General features: G+C 41.6%; 1 protein-coding gene across 3 annotated transcripts in view; it reads left to right on the top strand.

Moving 5' to 3' along the window:
• The window catches only part of CERT1 (ceramide transporter 1), a 79811-nt gene extending 72163 nt beyond the window's left edge, over nucleotides 1-7648 (top strand). For 2 of the 3 annotated variants that reach the window (XM_063295528.1, XM_063295530.1), the window contains 2 exons: nucleotides 1938-2074; nucleotides 4692-7648. In XM_063295528.1, coding sequence (XP_063151598.1) covers nucleotides 1938-2065 — 128 coding nt within the window. In that variant the 3' untranslated portion in view covers nucleotides 2066-2074; nucleotides 4692-7648. The remainder of the gene's footprint in view (nucleotides 1-1937; nucleotides 2075-4691) is intronic. The other variant, XM_063295529.1, reaches the window with a different exon arrangement.
• Nucleotides 7649-19384: the final 11736 nt, after the last annotated feature.

Below are 19384 nucleotides of genomic sequence, written 5' to 3'. Positions count from 1 at the left end.
GTAGTCCTCAAGTTACGACAGCAATTGGGACCAGAATTTCCATCACTAAGTGTTGCAGTCATAAAGCATGATGTAACGTGACTGCATCACTTAGCAACAGCAATCCCTGCAGTCCCTGTTGCCTACATTATGCAAGGATCATGGATTGTTAAGCAAGCACCTCCTCACAACTTCCTGCTGGCTTCCAACAACCAAAGTCAGTGAGGAAGCCAGCAGGAAGTTGCAAGTCCCAGGCAGTTCACAAGCAGGCTGGCAGGCAGGTAAGTGGCTGCTGCCAGGTGAGAGGGGGGGTGAGCAAGTGGCAGGGGAGGCATGGCACGAGTGCAGAGAGGCACTGGGAGGATGCACGAGGGTGTGCGGGTGGATGGGGATGTGTGGCGCAAGCACAGAGGGGCTGGGGGAGGGGGTACGCGTGGGGGAGAGTTACCAGAGCAACTTGCAACCTTCCCTGCCAGTTTCCCTATTGACTTTGCTTGTGGGAAGCCAGCAGGAAAGGTCGCAAATCGCAGTCATGTGACTGTGGGACACTACAACTGTCATAAGTGTGAGCTGGTTGCCAAGGGCCCAGATTGCAATCACATAAGCATTGGGGTGCTGGGATGGCTGAACTTTGAGGACCAGTCGTAACCACCACTCGTTCAGTGCCATTGTAACTTTGAATGGTCGCTGATGTAGTAGTCATTAACCAAGGACTACCTATATGTAAATCCAGGCTGTTAAAGTGTTTTGCAACCTGCAAAGTTAAGATTTTTGGTCTTTGAATTGACAGCACTCAAACAGTAGAGGCAAAAACATTCCTGGAGGATATTTGTGATGTTTTGAATAAAGAGCCAGTAAATACCACTATTAATAAAAGCCAGTGATAAATATCCTGCCTAAATATCCAGCTTATTATAGAGAGCAAGCAAATACAAAAAACAAAAGCATACATACAAAAAAAGAAAAAGACGAAAAAAGCAGATACAGCATTCAAGCTTATTTTTCACTGTGGATCCCCTGCCACAATCTTGAAGCTAGGTAACAAAATGTTACAACATTGTATGTTACATAAAAAACCTTGTCTATTAGAAAAAAATCAACACAGAAGTCATCCAAATGGCCAAGGATTGCTGCTAGAAGAGAGAAAACAAGATCTTGACACATTATGAAATAAAATCTACATTATAAAAGAACATGTGATTGATTCAATCTCTTCTGTGCTTATAGGAACGTTATGGTATCTGCTTTGGAACAATGCAGAGGGAAGGGCATTGCAATATATCCTAATGAAGGGCCTCTGACATTTTTTTTGTAGGAAGTGTAGGAAGGTAGGAAGCCATATCTTTCCATATCATAGAAGCTGCCAAGAGTATTTGGATTGCAGCACAGGATATAAATAAGAGAGAAAGAGAATCATTTTTGTCTGGGATCAGCCAAGTTTACATAAAGTAGTCTTGGGAAAGCCACATGAAATCAATTTCTGCTTGAAGAAACTTCCAGCTGGTTTGGAAGATAATGCTTGAAACAGAATAGAACAGCTCAATGGATCAATAACTGAGTTTAAGCCAATAATTTATTAGTATCCAGGTTCTTGTTTCTGTTCTAATCATACTAAATTCTAGCTTAAAGATCATGGTAGAAACACTCTTAGGAATGGCAAATATCGAACTAAGAAATATAGATTGTATAGATTAAAGTGGTCTAAAGAAACATGTTTGTACCAAGACTACCCCAAATAATGGTTATGCTAAGGCGTTTGTCTGGAATGGTTTTATTGCTACAGGCAAATATCTGTTATCTTGTAAATGATGATAATGTAAAATTGTTGAAGTAATTCTTTGAGTCAAGATAGAGATACAACCAGCATAAACTGACCAATGTATTAAAAGCCAATGCTTTTGCTGTTCCATAAATACAATATATTAACCACTTAAAATCTTTATCATCTTTATTTGTAGTGAACCCTGGGGGCTGGGCACCAGCTTCTGTACTACGGGCAGTAGCGAAACGAGAATATCCCAAATTCTTGAAACGATTCACATCATATGTACAAGAAAAAACAGCCGGGAAGCCTATTTTGTTCTAGTATTATCAGGTATGTATAATACCTTGGGCTATATATAATTATTTCATCATTAGTTATGTACACACTTCAGATGTACTGAAATACTTGAAATATTTATTAAAATTGGTTTTAAATAGTATCATATGGGAGTATGGGAGACAAGACAAATTTAAAATTGGGAGAAATAAGAGGTGAAGACTAGGATTATAATTTGGGGGTTACATTCTTGATACCAAAATGTTCTGAAAACTTCCTCAGCACCTTCCAGACTCCTCATCTCACTGATTCCTTCCTTCTTTCCTTCCTTTAATTAGGGACCTTGCATGCTGCAAATACATGTCTAAAGATGTCTGTCTAAAGATGACAAACAACCTGCCATTATAAAGGTTTAGATGTTGTCTAAAGATGGCAAACAACCAGCCATTATAAAGGTTGTCCTCACTTACCAACCACTTGTTCAGTGACCGCTTGAAGTTACAGTGGCACTGAAAAACAAGACTTATGACCAGTCCTCAAAGTTGCGGCCATCACAGCATCCCCACAATCACATGATCGTGTTTCAGGCCCTTGGCAACCAACTCACATTTACTTTTTAACATAATTTTATTAAGAATTTTGATGACAATAATAAAAACTAGTACAAACTAAACTTAGAGAAAGAGAAGAGAAAAATAGAATAAAAAATGTAGGGAAAAAGGAAAAGAAAAGAAAGAATAAAGAAAAGTATATAAAGAAGTGTCTTCCAACCTTCATCACAACAAGTATAAACAAATTTAGTAACTCTTCACCCCCTATAAGGTTACAAACATCTCTTTATCCCATATCCCATTCTTATCTATAAGCAAATCCATAAAACATCAACTTTTCAGTCCTGGTCTCAGCAAAAAGTCCATAAAGGGTTGCCAGAACTTTGCAAAAAAATATCTTATTTAAATCTTGATCAAATAAACCAACTTCATATTCCTTTCTCTTACTTCTAACAGAGTTGAAGATAAAACTCACCCAATTACTTTTCAAACGTATTGTTCCGAAGATCTCTAATAGCTTTAAGATAATTAACACAAAATTTCCAGAAGTGATTAGAAAGTGAGGTTTGTGAACTTAGTGTCCTTTAAAAGGCTGTACCATGGTTGCAAGCAAGATGGCTGATCCCTTCATTTCCCAGCACTCAAACCCATGGAAAACTGCTGACGTGCAGTCTCCTCACAAGGAATAGCTATGGGCGATCTCCTGTCCTCTCCATATCCAGAGAGGTTCCAAGGAACCAGTCTACTCTGGTTCCTTGGTCTTTACTACGGTTGTTGGCTCCACTTTCGCAGAGCTATCTTCAGTTTGCCATACCTCCCCCAGAAGTCACAACCAGCTTGCATAAATTTATGACAGTTGCAACATCCTGTGATCATGTGACCTTCACAGCTGGCTTCCAACAAGCAAAGTCAAGGGGGAAGCCAGCAGGAAGTTACAAGTCACAGTCATGTGACATTGTGCTTAATGACCCATGGTGATTTGCTTAATGACCACAACCAGAACTGATATAAGTTGGCGTGGTCACATGATGTCACACTTAACGACCATTTATTTTTATTTTACTTATTTTCTATCCCGCCTTTATTATTTTTATAAATAACTCAAGGCAGCGAACATACCTAATGCTCCTTCCTCCTCCTATTTTCCCCACAACAACCACCCTGTGAGGTGGGTTGGCCGGAGAGAGAGCAACTGGCCCAAGGTCACCCAGCCGGCTTTCATGCCTGAGGCGGGACTAGAACTCTCAGCCTCCTGGTTTCTAGCCATTGCCCTAACCACTAGACCAAACTGGCTCTCTGGACCATGCTGCCTAACAACAGAGTTGCAGGTCCCTATTGCAGTTGTTAAGTGAGGACTACCTGTAAACAGCCTTCCTGAGTAAGCAACATTATGCAAGGTACAGAGAAGAAATAATTCAGATAAATAGGCTATCAACAGATCAGTGTAGTTGGATAAAATCTCCCATCTTGTCAGGTACCTGATGCAGGCCACACAGCAAGCGGACCAGATAGAGACAACATCATTCCCAGCAAGCAGTTAAGCTTCCAATCACCAACCATTGCTCCTGATTTCAGGCTTTACACAAACTGCAAATACTGCAAAGCAATCCCCACTTCTGAACGGTTGCACTGAGGAAGCCTCAGTGGGAAGCTGGGTGAAACGTTTGCAGAACACCTGATCAATATCTTGATACTGATCTCCCAAAGCCTAGAGAACCAACTATCAAATATGTCTCTTAGATGTTGATGATTTTGTGACACCGTAAATGGAATACTTGCAAATAAGTTAGTTGTGATGTTCAAGACAATACATCAGTGTAACTTGTGCTTAGCCATGAATGCATCCAATTGAACAGCTGGCTCTGCCAACTAGAGAAACAAACTTTAAACAATATATGGGTTATTGTACCTTTGTTTTTCTGCATATCAAGGGCAGAAGCTGCAGTTAAACAAGCTGGCAACAGACATTGGAGAAGCATGTGGGAGGGCAGGGAGAAGTCCGCTAACACGATCGGGAACATTCACCGCTAACTGTAAACTTAGCTTGTGTTATGTGAACGTGTTTGGTACTACGCTCCCATATTTTCATAGCTTTCTCTTGGCACCGTTCCATCTTATAGTGATGGTGGACACAAGCGAAAGGCTTCATCCATTCTTCTCCTTTCCCCCTCCACCTACTGATTGGAACAAGGCTGTGTGAACATTCCACATTGGAGAAATGAACCAAAATGAAGGCTCCAAGCTGGAACGTAGGATCTACAGTCTTATGGGCCAAGTCCTGCATTCTGTACACAACTGAAGAACACTGCAATGCCATGAACTTGAATTTTCACTGTCTTCTGCTAGTTCACTTTGCTGAATTGATGTGTAATTATAAAAATACATGTGTTGGTACATGTATATGGCTCTGTTTGCTTGCTCTAGAGGAGAATACTACAACTTTGGGTCACCAACTTGGTTCATTGCTTTAACCTTTGAATAATTTGAGATTTTGTTTACTGTGAGACTTCATAAGATACTTGCACAGTTCTTGTTTTTGTGTATGTCTAAAAAGCACAAGAGACAAATACACATCTAGCATACCATATGTGCTTTATGTACACAAAAACATGTTATAACTTTTTTTTCCCATCATGTCTTCAGTAAATTATGTGTCCTTTCAGAGGGAATTTGTGTATGCTTTGTATAATCATAGTTCATTGCTGCTGAGTTTCTATGAGAAATCATCTTATGTAAAACTTCTCTTAAAACATGAGGGCTGTCAGGATCTTTATGACTTGCCTTTTCTATAGTCTTGCTCCTATGAAGGCCTTCTGGGTTCTGATGGAGTAGGCATGAAAAGCTTTATTTTTTTCAGATATCTTTATATTTCTATTTTTATTTTTAGTTGTGTAATATGTGCTACAGAAATTTAGTTCCAGAACATGATCCCAAAAAGATACTATCTTTTAGTAATATCTAAAGTTATTACTAGATACTATACAAGAAGACCTGACTGCCAGAAAACAGCTACTTCTGTGTGTTGCCCAGATTGTGTGAATATGGGCTGCTTTCTAGCAATCGGAACTTACACTGTGTAATATTTATTGAATTAAATTGGATTGCTGAAGATAACATTCCCAGTCTTGGAAAAAAATTACACTGTCTAGTCCTACATTTTGTTTCCTGTGGAATAAAGCTATGCTATGAGATTCATATATAAAAACTTGTCATACATGTAATATTTGCCCCATGATCTGCATTGTCAGATATAAAAATACATAAAATCTAAAGAGAGTTCCCCTTAGTTGCTGTGAGAACTTAACTGTCAAGAATCTGACTGTCTTTAATATCAAGAAATCCAATATATGAAGGGCGAACTGTATGAAAAGACGGTGGTCCTTTTGAGGAAATGCCTTGGATGTACTTTTAAATTGAGATTAGCCAGATGACCTTTTTAGCTGTTAGAGATCAGCTTGTGTATATATATAAAGAGAGACAAGATTTGGATATATTTTTGAAAACTAAGCAGAAAGTCTTTATTTCATATAAAGTAGCTGATGCCCGAAAACAAAGATAATACTTTTTAATGAAGATTCAGCTAATGAAAATCTTCAAGGTTGGAAGCAAATTAGTTTGGGTATAAGCTGATGTGTCTTTGGTACACTAAAGGAGACACGCACTAAGGTTGTTTTATGTACATGCACACAGGTTTCATGCTTTTTAGTATCCTTTATTTGCCTTTCTCTAAATAATGTGCATGGAAGATGCCTTATTACAGAATAATTCTGATCATGATTCGAAATGTAGAAAAGTGCCTATAGGGTAATGCTGGCAAGGCAAAGAATAAGATGATAAATTTGATCTGTTTACTATCTCACCAGTAAGCATTTTATACACCATTTCTTATACCTCAGATATGTTTAATATTTTTGCAATCAACTGGAAAAAGTGTTCGTTCACCATAGCCACTGATGGGAACTTCAGTATCAAAATAACGCTTAGACCCTGAAAACAAATTTAACAATATGCCATTCCTGGTAATGATCATGGCACGCATGCAAATAACTATAAATTAATTGGATAGCTTTATTTTAGAAAGAGATGGAAAGTTTACAAAGCAGTTTATAAAACTTAATGTCATTAGTTGCATTTGCACTAAATGTGATGTATTTTGCAAATCTGTAAATAAAAATTACACTAAAAGATACTACTTGTAAACTAAATTTTACTTTTAGACAAGTGGTGTCACTTCATTACAGCTAGCCCTGCCCAATCTGTCTTGAGACTTCTTAGGGTATCTAAGATAACTGTGGTCAGTGCTTGCCTAGCAGTTCCTAATGTGTTTTCTCCTGGAATAGACATATTTAATTCTCAACTGATTATTGGCTCTTTTCATCTAGTGCATCCATCTATCAGACACTTCAGCAGTGGTGTCTTTTGCTATAATAATTGATGAGCCAATTATATTCCCTACTTGTTTAGTATTTTATGAACTAAACTATACAGTTAAACCCCATGGATGTCGGTGACTTTATCTCCTTAGCTTGTTGTTCCATTGAAAGTCTGAATGGCCATCAGAAACAACATTAACTTTTAAATCTATCAAATGCTGGACTTTCCTCTTTAACTGGGAACGGACAACATATTGAGACCTATCTGGGGTTTTTTTTAACTTTTTTTAAAAAATACTTTTGCAGTCTGACTAAACGTGATAAAATCCTTGAAGGGGATGAGTGGTATAATGCTCTGTCATCTTGAAAGAAATTTATCTTACCTTATTGGGCTGAGCTGACTTGTAAGAAGTTGTACTGATTCTCCTTAATCAAATGGTTAAGTCAAATTTTCACCAATCTTTTTGTCAACTGTTGTATAAATGAAGCTGTATTTGAGTTACCATGTTCAGCTACATACTCAAAACATGAATCAGTTTCTAGAATATCCCAAGTGTGTAGAATGTGACTGTTCTATGATAGCTTTATGATCCTGTTAACATTAAAAATAAATGACTAAATGGAGTTGCCTCTTCCATATTACAATCACAGATTTGAAAACCAGTATTTAAAAGTGCAAAGTATTAAAATATATTGCAAACACATTTCTATGTTGTATTTATTTTTAATACACAAGACTAGCATTACATTTAAAAAAAACCTGCTCCTAGTATGGTGCAGTTGCAAAAATACTATTGCTTTTAAGTGTGTCTATTTCAGGAGTGGCCAACATTTTTAGCGGCTGGGCTCTGCACCTAACAAGTCAAGGGCATTGTAGCAATTGGGACTGCGAGTCAGGTTGGGTGCATTTAAGGATTGTTTCTGGGGTGTTTTATTTTTCCTCCAATACTTTATCATAGGAGGTGAGTGAGAGACGGAGTCCAAAGTTCATTCCAGCACCCCATACAGGTCGCATGATAAAATAGAAATGTAAATAGACTCTTGATATAAGATATATTGTAAAGGCAAAGGCAAGAGCCATTATTTCATGAACATTCAGTTGGCTTATGCAGCTTGGAGCTGGACTGCACAATAAATACCCATAAGTTGGTGCTGCTGCCATCAGCTATGTTCCATCATGTCGGTACTTTTTTCTGCTGGCTGTTACACTGTACGTGGTTGATGACTGACCCCTGGTACTGCTGTGTGCTTTTACTTTTTGTTGGAAAGAGAATAAAATGGAGAACAAATATAATTTTTTGCTTGATAGAGCTCATCCCAGGAATATAAAAGGTTGCAGATGACAGTTCTGAGTAGAAGTAGTAGAGAACCAAACAGTAGCTGACCTTTGCTTAAGACACTCAAAGGTTGCTGGCCAGATTTAACACACGTTTCACCAGTTGATTGGCTTCACATATGTTGGAGCATAATTCCCATGGACTTGCTGGCAAAGGATAGTTGGTACTGTAGCTCCCCTATATGGATGACATTAATTGGGGAAGTCTGGAGTGGACAATATTTAGTCAGTCTGACCTGTTACAAGGCACTTTCCTAGGATTTTGCATTTTTTCAGTTCAGAGTTCATTTTGTCTGTCTTTCTGAAGACTATGAATAAGCATGAATGCAGATTTTATGCAATCATCAGCTTTACTGCTCTGAAGCAGATTGCCATCTTGGAGTCTCCATCATTACAGGCTTTTGTGAAATGTGTGTCTTTCAAGAAAAATATCTCTTCAAAATCATTTGTGGCATCTAAAATGATGGACAAGGCAGAGAAAACATACAGAAAAAAACATTGAATTCTTTATCAATAGTGGCCATAGGAAGAATATTTTCTTCGGTGTAATGAAGTGATTTCTTATGTCTGTGTGTTTACAGTTTGTGCACTTTTGTCCTGGGGACTAATCAAGTGTGTGCTTATATATTGTCTGTGTGTATGTGCAGACACATAACTGAGGGACTAATCAGAGCTGGTGATAAGATGTTGCCTTTATGTTTGTTTTTCCGCTCTTGTCGCATCTGTGTGCGTTTGTGTGTACTGTGCACTTGAAAGCGCAGGGAGATCACTTATGCTCTACTCTATGTCACATGACCAGGAAAAAAGGAGACACAATGAGAACAATCAACAGCATTCTGAGCCACTGCCTGACTGCCTTTCCCATAGGGGTGCTTTGGGGTGATCTGCAATTCCCTGGCCCATTTTTTATCTCCATCTTTCTTTTGCTGGCTTCTCCTTGTGCACCAAATTTGTTTTCATTCTGTTCAGCTTGTGAAAAGTTATCCTGCTGATGGACAACATACAGAGAGCGTTGAACGCCTTGGCATAATTTTCCTCCAATTTCCATTGGATTGGAAAGAATAAAAAAAAAGTCCAGATGCTGCTTTCTCTTTGCTACCACACAATGGACAAAGCATCATTCATGTTACCTTATATTAACTAGCCACTTTATTGCTTTTGAGCTCATATGCAAAGTCTCTATTTCAATGCTCATCTAAAAGGAAGATGAGATTTTTCACCCAAATAATTACCTTGGAAAAGGGGTGAGGTGCAGTTTCTGTTAGTTGCCAAACCGAAGCATGGGATTTAAAGGAAGCACACGCTACTTAAAGGAGGAGCCAAGTCTGCCTCATTGAGCATGGCAATGTGGAGCTCATGGATGAAAGGACCTATCTTGCGCCCCACCTGTTTTTTTCTAAAATCTCAGTCTCATTGACGCAGAACTGGCTTCCTCAAAGTATTTATTGCTGTTAAATACTTTCTGCCTCTGTACTGCAAATATTTGACTTGCAGTGAGGAAGTAATACATGCTTGTGCTTCTGCTTCAATGCTGATACTTATCCTCTACTCACGGGTGGTGATAGTCTCCCTGTCTCCATTCCCTTCCCTCCCCTTTCTGTTTTGCTGTTCCCCCTGAAAGGAAGGAAGAAATATCTGTGATTCGCCTGAGAGAGAAAATGGGGGGAGTGGGGAATCACTTAATTGACATATGAAGATAATCTTTGAGGCAAATGATCTGAGTCTAGTTCTCTTCTCTCCCTTTCCTCGGACACAGCCTTAACTCCAGGGATTCGGAGTGGGCAGCACAGTATCGTGCTGGTTCTTCTCCTTTCTCCAGGGTTGATACCAGGCGGTACTGATTGTGGGTGAGAGATCCTACCCTCGGCCCCTATTATGCGGGGTGCCATGCTCTCTCTGCTCCTTTTTAACATCTGCATGAAGCCGCTGGGTGAGGTATTATCAGTATGCTGATCATACCCAACTACACATCTCCACCCCTGGCAAATCAAGCAATGCTGTTGATGTCCTATCCAGTGTCCGGTGGCTGTGGGGGCCTGGATGGGGAACAACAGGCTTTGGCTAAACCCTGGCAAGACTGAGTGGCTTTGGGTTTTGGGTCTTCCAGTTCTGGGATTTTGCCATCTTTGGTTCTGGATGGGGTTGCACTACCCCAAACAGACCTGGTGTGCAATCTGGGGGTCTTCCTGGACTTGCAACTCCTGCTTGAGGAGGAGGTAGTAGTTGTGGCTAGGAGGGCTTTGTGTTGTGCACCAGTTGCACCCATTCCTGGATTGGGAGGCTCTCCTTGTGGTCACTCATGCCATGGTCACATCCTGGGTGGACTATTGTAATGTGGTCTACAAGGGGCTGCCCTTGAAGAGTATTTGGAAGCTTCAGCTGGTGCAAAATGCAGCAGTGCAGACGGTTACATGTGCTCCTAGAATAGTGCACGTTACACCTCTGCTCCATTAGTTGCCAGTTGCTTCCGGGTCCAATTCAAGATGCTAGTTTTGATCTTTAAAGCCCTTCATGGCATAGGACCAGGTTATTTGAGGGACCACCCCTTCCTGATTATATCTGCCTGTCCTGTCAGGTCTGGCAGAACAGGTATGCTAGAGGTGCTGTCTATTAAGGAGCTACATCTGGCAGGACCCGGGAGGTGGGCCTTTTCTGCCATGGCCCTGCCCTCTGAAACATTTCCCCTGAGGTAAGACTAGCCCCATCCTTGGTAGCCTTCCAGAAGTCACTCAAAATCTGGCTATGTCAACAGGCTTGGGAATCTCAGGGAAATGGAAATTCGTTGAGATAGCAACATTGTAACATCGAAGATGCTCTTTCCTAGTCACTTTTTAGTAATCTGGCTGCTGCTGTTATGGAATGTTTTTAATGTTTGCTTTTTATGGTTTGTTGTTGTTATATGCTGCCCAGAGTCACATTTATGAGATAGGCAGCTACATGGATGAATAAACAAACTAATTGTGCCTCATTGTATAAAATTAATCTTGTTTCCTTTTCAGCATGTAGCTTGTAGTACCTGCTAAACATTCAAACTAACGTGTTTATCTGCAAAGGATTTTCATTCACATTGCACTCACCTCCTCCTAGAGGTTTATGCTTACAACGCAAAAGTCATGACTTATGCTAGGATCCACTGGCCCTTAGCCCAATTCAGAGCCTTGACCCACACTCAATCACTTCCTTTGAGGAAACATCATTCCTCTTTCTGGGCTTCATGATGCTATCATATGCATAGATGAGCACATGCACAGAGCTACATTTCAGGTTATTCTATAGAGGAATGTTCTGATAGGAATTTAAAGGTAACGATTCCTTTGAGTTCAACTTGACTCCTGCTGACTGCATTAATACGTTCATGTTGGTTTCTCAGCAAGCATACAGACATTTTTGGTGTTGCCTTCTTCTGGGATGTCCTTTCCATTTCTTCTCTAGTCAGCTTTTCAGTGTACTTATCAAAGCAGTACCCAGTGCTAATAAGCTGTTGTGTTATGAACACTGGAGCTGGAATCAAGAAGAAGCTGTGATGTGGAGTACACAGGGGTGTTTATGTAGCAACTGTCAGCAACTCTTTAAAGAAGCCTATCTTTTCCCAGGATTGAATGTCTGGCTTGGGAGCCACAGCACAAACCTAGGAAAAGGTGTGGTTGTTTTAAGGAGTTACAAATGGGTGCTACGTGCATGCTCACATGCAATTCAAATCATCTTGTTGCACAGCCCATTCAGACACACATCAGCTTTTTAAGCATCCAAAGGTCTGTTGAGTCTTCCTTTGTGTGTCCCATCTCAGAAACAGATGAATATCTACGCAGTACTCAGACCATGTCCCTATATGCATGTACCTGGAAGTAAATTCTGTTCAACTTGGGGGTGGGTAATATACAAGGCTACAGTATTAATATGGCACAGAGATGCTTTCACACTTTCTTCCCAGAGCTCCTCTACAGCACTGGTAAGTTTCAGTGCCACAGAGAAGTTTCAGTTTCTGAGGAGAAGCCATCTTATTACCTCTATTGTGGCTCATGACCAGAGAGAATAACCAGCAGGACTGCATCGTATCCTGTTTCACACCCAGGAACAGTCCAATGAAGCAGAGGGGTTTCTGCCAGAGCTGGTGTGATGTGATGTAGAGCGGCTGATTGGTTCTCCTGCCCCTGGAGTGACTCCTCCATGGTTACTGCACATCAGTGCTTGAACTATGATGAAAACCTCTTCATGGTAAAAAAAAAAAAGATACAGGCAGACAATGGTTCAGTGTAGCAACTGTCCTCGTTTGTATAAGGTTAAATGATGCAAAGGGAGTGCCATATGATGTTTGTTGCAAGAGAACCGCAGCAAACACAACTCTGCAGACAACTTTTTACATTCCTGTGAATCTTTAATCAACACCCCCTCCTCTCTCTCTCTCTCATTGTACACACTTGTAGAATTTGGGCAGATGGGTACATACATAGCTTGCATGTTTGGGTCTGTGATTCTGTATCCTTTGTTTGTCTCATGAAGTCCCACCATCGCACCCACAGTGGCTTTGTTACTTAGTTTTGGGCATTTCTCCTTTGGGGTATATGAGTAGGCTCTTCAGCCAAATAATCTCAGGCCTGTGTGGGACTTTGCCCCATGCCCTAGTTCACATGGCGTGTTTTCTGTGGCTTTCATCTACAACTGTAAGTAGATAGCTGTTGGTACTGCTTCTCCCCAGAATGTGCTGGGTAGGTTGGCACCTGTCAGCATGCTTCTTATCATCTCTGCCAGGTGGTGGGTCTCTCTTTCTGCTGCTTCATTTTGCTCTGGATTGTAGGGTACTGTAGCTTGGTGCTCAAAGCCTTCAGGTAAACCCAGGTCTCTCCACTTACATGTTCTCTCTATTCTCAGTTCAGAGGGTCACTGGCTTGCACTGGAATGTATTGCTTCTTTTTTCCTATGCCACAGAATGTACTTAATTGATTTTTAGCCTGCTTTCCATTAACACTAATCTGAAACTAGGCTGTATTTGCAGGAAATACTGTATGAGAGGGTGACACATGCTAAATTGAAGGCAACACTGTTCTTTCCTTTAAAGAGAACTGTCCACCTCATTTTTATTTCTTAGCAGAATTAGAAATAATTTTCAGGCAGAGTTCCTTCTGAGGGGATAATTCCTGACAAGTTTCAGATAATTATGTTCCAGGGTTTTATGTTGCTATTCAACAACCATACCAAATATTGGTGTATGGTTAACAAAAAACAGAAACAAAACACTGCCAGATAGATGGCTGAAGTGAAATGGTGGCAGAAAAGCAATTCTGTTTCATAAGAAAGGGTGTTTTTTTTAATTTAAAAAGAATATGTTAAATGGCTTACCCTGACAATCACTTTTTTCATTTCATTTGTTACTCCCTGGAGACATTTTATCAATGCATGAAAAAAAGCCTCAGTGTTGTATCCCCAGTGTTGTAAGCTGCTCCAATCATATTGATTCTGGGCAATGTACAACAAAGCAGAAAAATAGATTAAAAAACAAGAATGGAATGAAAATAACTACATATAATCCTTCAAGGCCAAGGCCCACTTAAACAGCATAGAATTCAAAACCTTACAAAAAAGAGGGTTGAGGCCAAACAAAAATCTAACAGGAGAGTATTTCAAACCATGGGTAACCCCCAAATCATGGACCACCTGTTTCAGTGGGAGTACAACTCCATCCATGGTAACTAACAGGGCCAATGTTATCAGATCACTGAGATGTTTACAGATGAAAAGTAGCTCCATCTTGGTAAGATTTAATAAGACTTGTTTCTCCCCATCCAATTCCAAATAGCCTCCAAGCATCAGTTGAGGACTTCTATAGCATCTTTGGTTCAACTTGGGATGGCAGTGTAAAACTGGGTACTATAGCAGGTCCAGACTAGCTCCTAGTGATAGTGTGAGACATAGGCACCCAACAATTTGGCTACCTTGGTCCAGGAGTGGGGCAACTGGCATAGATAAAAGGACTTGCTCCAATATGGGGGACGCTTTTCTCCTGCAACAGTCTGCCCCATGTTGTATACTCTTCTGATCATCGTGGTCTGAATTGGAGCCCCCCACACATCACCCCCAGAGATCAAACTGACACACACCTTTCCTGTCCTTAATGTGTTTCTGTCATTCATTGTCAGCCCTCCCAGATAAACCTGACAGGAAACACAACTAAATGAGCTAATTCTACTTTATTGCAAGGCTACATTAACAGAATATAGCAAGTCTGAAAGTACAAACCTCCCACCCTCCCTATTTACCACCTGAGTAGTTAGGGCGGGTCCTTCCTAAGTTTCTTTCTCTGGCCGTTACTCTGTTGCAGGCTCCTTTCTCTTTTATCCAATCCTTCTCAAGGCAGCATTTCTTTCGCCCATCTTCCAAAGTCACCCTCACATTCCATCACATTCATCCATTTCACCACAATTAGCCAGTATGTGCGGGGCATATCTGTGGGCTTAGCCTGGAACTAATACAGTAGCAATCGTTCTATCTACCCTCTACCTCAACTCATCTGCTAAGTAACTAACCTCTTTCCTCCTCCCCCAATCACATACTCAGTCACTATCATAACTTTCCTAGGTCCACCGTACTTTCCATGGCCAGAATGTACCAGCAGTGACAGTCATCCCCCACTCCTGTTCTCTTAAAATGGGTGGAGGACTTCTTCAGAATTCCATGATTCTCACCATTTATTTGTATGCTTTCAAATAAATTCTTAGAAATCTAGACATGTTTTTGGAGGACTGGTTGATCATTCAAGCCAGTCCCTGGAATGCTTCACTTCAGGCTCCAGAGACAGCTGCTTATCCCCACAATGTTCTCACTTCCTTTCTTTTCTTGTCACTGATCTCCACAAGCTTCTCTCCAGGGCAATTGATTTAAAATCTTTGGCTCTACTGCTGCCTCTTTCATTGGCCTTAGTAGGGCTGACAGATTCAGGAGCTTTGAGCTGGTCTCGAGTCCTCCAACTTAGTCTTTCTCATTGCCTCTCGGGCCTTAATGGCAACTGGCACATTTATCTTCCGGCGACTGCTCACTCATCCCCCCTGCTGGAAGTCCCATCAGTGCCTGAGGACAGCAACTTCTCAACTGAAACATGTACTTCAAACTGGGACCAAATCCAGTTATGTCCATCTGGATCTTCCTTTCTTCTATCTAATCTCCCATTCCTCAATAGTCTCCATTCCTTTCTAGCTCATTACACCTAAATCCATATTAATCTATCACTCTCACTTTCAGCCCTATCGGTATTCTGACATTCTCTTTTTTCTACTTACCACAACAATCCACTGTCCTGAAAAGTTAACTGTAATAAAGGTAGCTAAGCTACCTAGAAAGGTAGAGAAACTGTAGAGAGCCAGTTCAGTGTAGTGTTAAGGCATCAGGCTAGAAACTGGGAGTTCTAGTCTTGCTTTAAGCATGAAGCCAGCTGGGTCACCTTGAGCCAGTCACTCCCCTTCAGCCCTAGGTAGGAGGCAATAGCAAACCACTTCTGAAAAACCTTGTCAAGAAAACTGCAGGGATTAGTCCAGGCTGTTGCCAGGAATAAAAAAACTGACTTGAAGGCGCACACATGCAAAAAACACTATCTACACATCTAACCCAACTGCTGTCTTTAAAAAAGAAAGTTTGAGGTCTCTGCTCAAGTTTTCTTTCTGCTCTTACTTCTTTGGCATTTATAGGAAAGCTGTGAGAGTCAGTCAAGAATAGAAGAGCAAAGCAGCTGCATAATTATCTCCAAGGGCGCTACAGTTTTTAATATATTAATATATTTCTGCATTTCTTGGGACTTTTTGCAGTCTTATGCCATACATCATTCATAGCAGATATAGTTTACTATTTAAATTAATCTGCTTTTGCAGTTTCTAGAGACAATCCCACATTTCTATTAGCTATATTTTTTCATATTTATTTATTAAATACATAATAATTAATTAATTAGTCACACAGTGACTCTGGGAGGCTTCCAAAATTAAAATCCGCAATCTAAAAAAAACCCCACTGACACCCCCATCCCCCTGTGGCAGCTACAAACACAATCAGATCAGCCACTTGATCGGCTCCATGTCAACCTGGGGTCCCCAGGCTCACTGACAGAACAATGTCTTCAGGGCCTTTCGGAAAAGTATCAAGGTGGGGGGCCAGTCTAAACTCCAGGAGAATGATGTTCCACAGGGAGGGAACCATGATGGAAAAGGCCCTTTTTTGTGGTCCCACTAGAACTTCCCTCATTGAAGGGACCTGTAACATACCCTGCCTCCCCGCTCTGGTGGGCCTGGTAGATATAACAGGAAAGGTGGTCCTTCAAATAACCAAGCCCCAAGCCAGTAGGGCTTTAAAGGTGATAACCAGCACCTTGAATTGGACCTGGAAGCAAATCAGCAAACAATGCAGCTCCTGCAAAAGAGGTGACACATGTGCAAATCTAGACTTGCATAAAACTGTGCAGTCCGCTGCATTTTGAACCAACTGAAGCTTCTGGATACTCTTCAAGGGCAGTCCCATGTAGAGCATAATACAATAGTCCAAACAGGAGATAACTAAGGTGTGGGTGACTGTGAGAAGGACATGTCAGTCCAGGAATGGGTGCAACTGGCACATAACTTGCAGTTGTGCAAAGGGACAGATATGGGACAGAAATGGCATTGGTCGCACTTATGGATGATCTCTGGCGGGAGTGGGATGGGGATAGTGCATCCATCCTTGCTCTTCTTGACCTCTCAGCGGCTTTCGATACCATTGACCATGGTATCCTTTTGGGTCGGCTCAGGGAGTTGGGGGTGGGTGGCGTAGTTTTGCGCTCCTTCCTCCAGGCGTAGTTTCACCTCCTTCCTCCAGGGCTGGTCCCAGTCAGTGGTGATGGGGGGGAGAGATCCGACCCTCAACCTCTCCTTTGTGGGGTGCTGCAGGGCTCGGTCCTCTCTCCTCTCCTATTTAACATCCACATGAAACCGCTGGGCGAGATCATCCATCACCACGGGATGAGGTATCATCAATATGCCAATGATACTCAATTGTATATCTCCATCCCGGCTGAGGTAAGTGATACTGTGACTGCCCTCTCTCGGTGCCTGGGGGCTGTAGGGGTCTGGATGGGGAACAATAGGCTTCGGCTGAACCCTGGTAAGTGTAATGGTTGCCTATTCGAAAACACCATCAGACTTATGAGTAGGAATTCAAAGATATCTGATTTATTAAAGAATAGAGAGAAAGCTGAGAATGATGAAAGCGCACCAAATTCAAACTAAAAACCCTCGGTGCAAATGAAATCCCTCCCCCTGTAGAATCTTCTCACGTTCACAATCCCAGGTGCTCCTAACGGTTTCTGATGGTCTGCGGGAAAAGGCCTTGAACAGAGAACATAACCCAAAGACATTCCATTGTACTGATTTCACATACAGAGCTTGGTACAAGGTCTCACAGCAGCTCCCTCCCAAACAGAAACGCGCATCAGCACCATGGCATGTGAAACGTTACGATGTATAAACTACATTGAATCAGTGAACATGACAGTAAGACGGAGTGGCTGTGGGTTAAGGGTTCCTCTGTATCCGGGACTTTGTCATCTGTAGTTCTGGATGGGGTTGCACTGCCCCAGACAGACCCGGTGCATAATCTGGGGGTCCTCATGGACTCACGGCTCCTGCTCGAAGAGCAGGTGGCAGCCATGGCCAGAAGCTTTGCACAGCTTCATGTTGTGCACCAGTTGCGCCCTTTCTGGATCGGGAAGCCCTTCGGACAGTCACTCATGCCCTTGTTATCTCCCATATAGACTACTGCAATGCGCTCTACATGGGGCTACCCTTGAAGAGTATCTGGAAGCTTCAGCTGGTCCAGAATGTGGCCGTGCGGGCTATTTTTGGTGCCCCTAGAAGGGTGCACATAACACCTTTGCTATGTGAGCTGCATTGGATACCAGTTTGGTTCCAGGTCCAATTCAAGGTGTTGGTTATCACCTTTAAAGCCCTACATGGCATGGGACTGGGTTACCTGAGGGACTGCCTCTTCCCCATATCATCAGCCCGTCCCACCTGCTCATGCAGAGGGCATGCTGCAGACCCCGTCGATAAGAGAATTCCATCTGGCGGGGTCCAGGAGGCAGGCCTTCTCGGCAGTAGTGCCTGCCCTTTGGAACATCCTGCCCCCAGAGGTGAGATTAGCCCCATCGCTCCTAGCCTTCCAGAGGAAGTTGAAGACCTGGCTGTGCCACCGGGCTTGGGGCAGGGAGGAGAATCGACATACTTAGGGTTGGCTAGTGCCTTAAAGTGCCCCTCCTACATAATGATTGAAGAGATCATAGCCATCTGGATTTTATGAGCTGGGGTAGTTAAAAAATTGTTTTAGCTTTAGTTTTAATGGGATTTTATTCGAATTTTATTGTATATTTATTCTGTATTGTAAACCACCCAGAGTCCCTCCGGTCGGAGATGGGCGGTGACAAATTTGATAGATAGATGATAGATAGATAGATAGATAGATAGATAGATAGATAGATAGATAGATAGATAGATAGATAGATAAAGGCCCTATAAGTTGTTCATCTTCCACAGAAAGGCCGGTTACAGTTCTCTCTTCTCTTCAGCATTTTGTCCCAGTCCGTCCAGGGTAACGACTCTTTCCAGATCATCTTTAGAAAGTAGCATTTCCATTTCAGACAATCCACAGCTGGTAATTTGTACCATTTAGCTTTTCTATTTCTGGGCAATTTCCACAGATCAGGGACTGTGTCTAAATCGAATTATTTTTAAGTTCCAGCATCTGCAGGTAGCAATTCTGCTAGGTCAGTTTACAGCAACTACACTTATTTAAATCTGCAGTCTGAGCCACACAGCCTTCAGTCTTGACATAGAACTTGTCACTTGAGCCACACAACTCATTAGGCAGGGAGTCCATGAGAACTGCCAATCTTATTTTTAAAAATAATGTATGTAATTGTCTGTTTAGTAGTTGTTGCCTCAAACCAGCAATCCATAATCATTTTAAGAATGTATGATGTAATTTGCTAATAGCATCAGAAAATATGCATAAGTTCCTCACTCATTAGCCAGACAATGTGTAATTTGTAAGAGTGACAACCTAATAGTTGAAATATGAACCACTTACAATGAAG

This window comes from Candoia aspera, chromosome 2 (assembly GCF_035149785.1).
Source record: "Candoia aspera isolate rCanAsp1 chromosome 2, rCanAsp1.hap2, whole genome shotgun sequence".
NCBI classification, from domain to species: domain Eukaryota; kingdom Metazoa; phylum Chordata; class Lepidosauria; order Squamata; family Boidae; genus Candoia; species Candoia aspera.
Note: the sequence above shows the minus strand (reverse complement) of the source record. Positions and strands in the feature narration are given on the sequence as shown.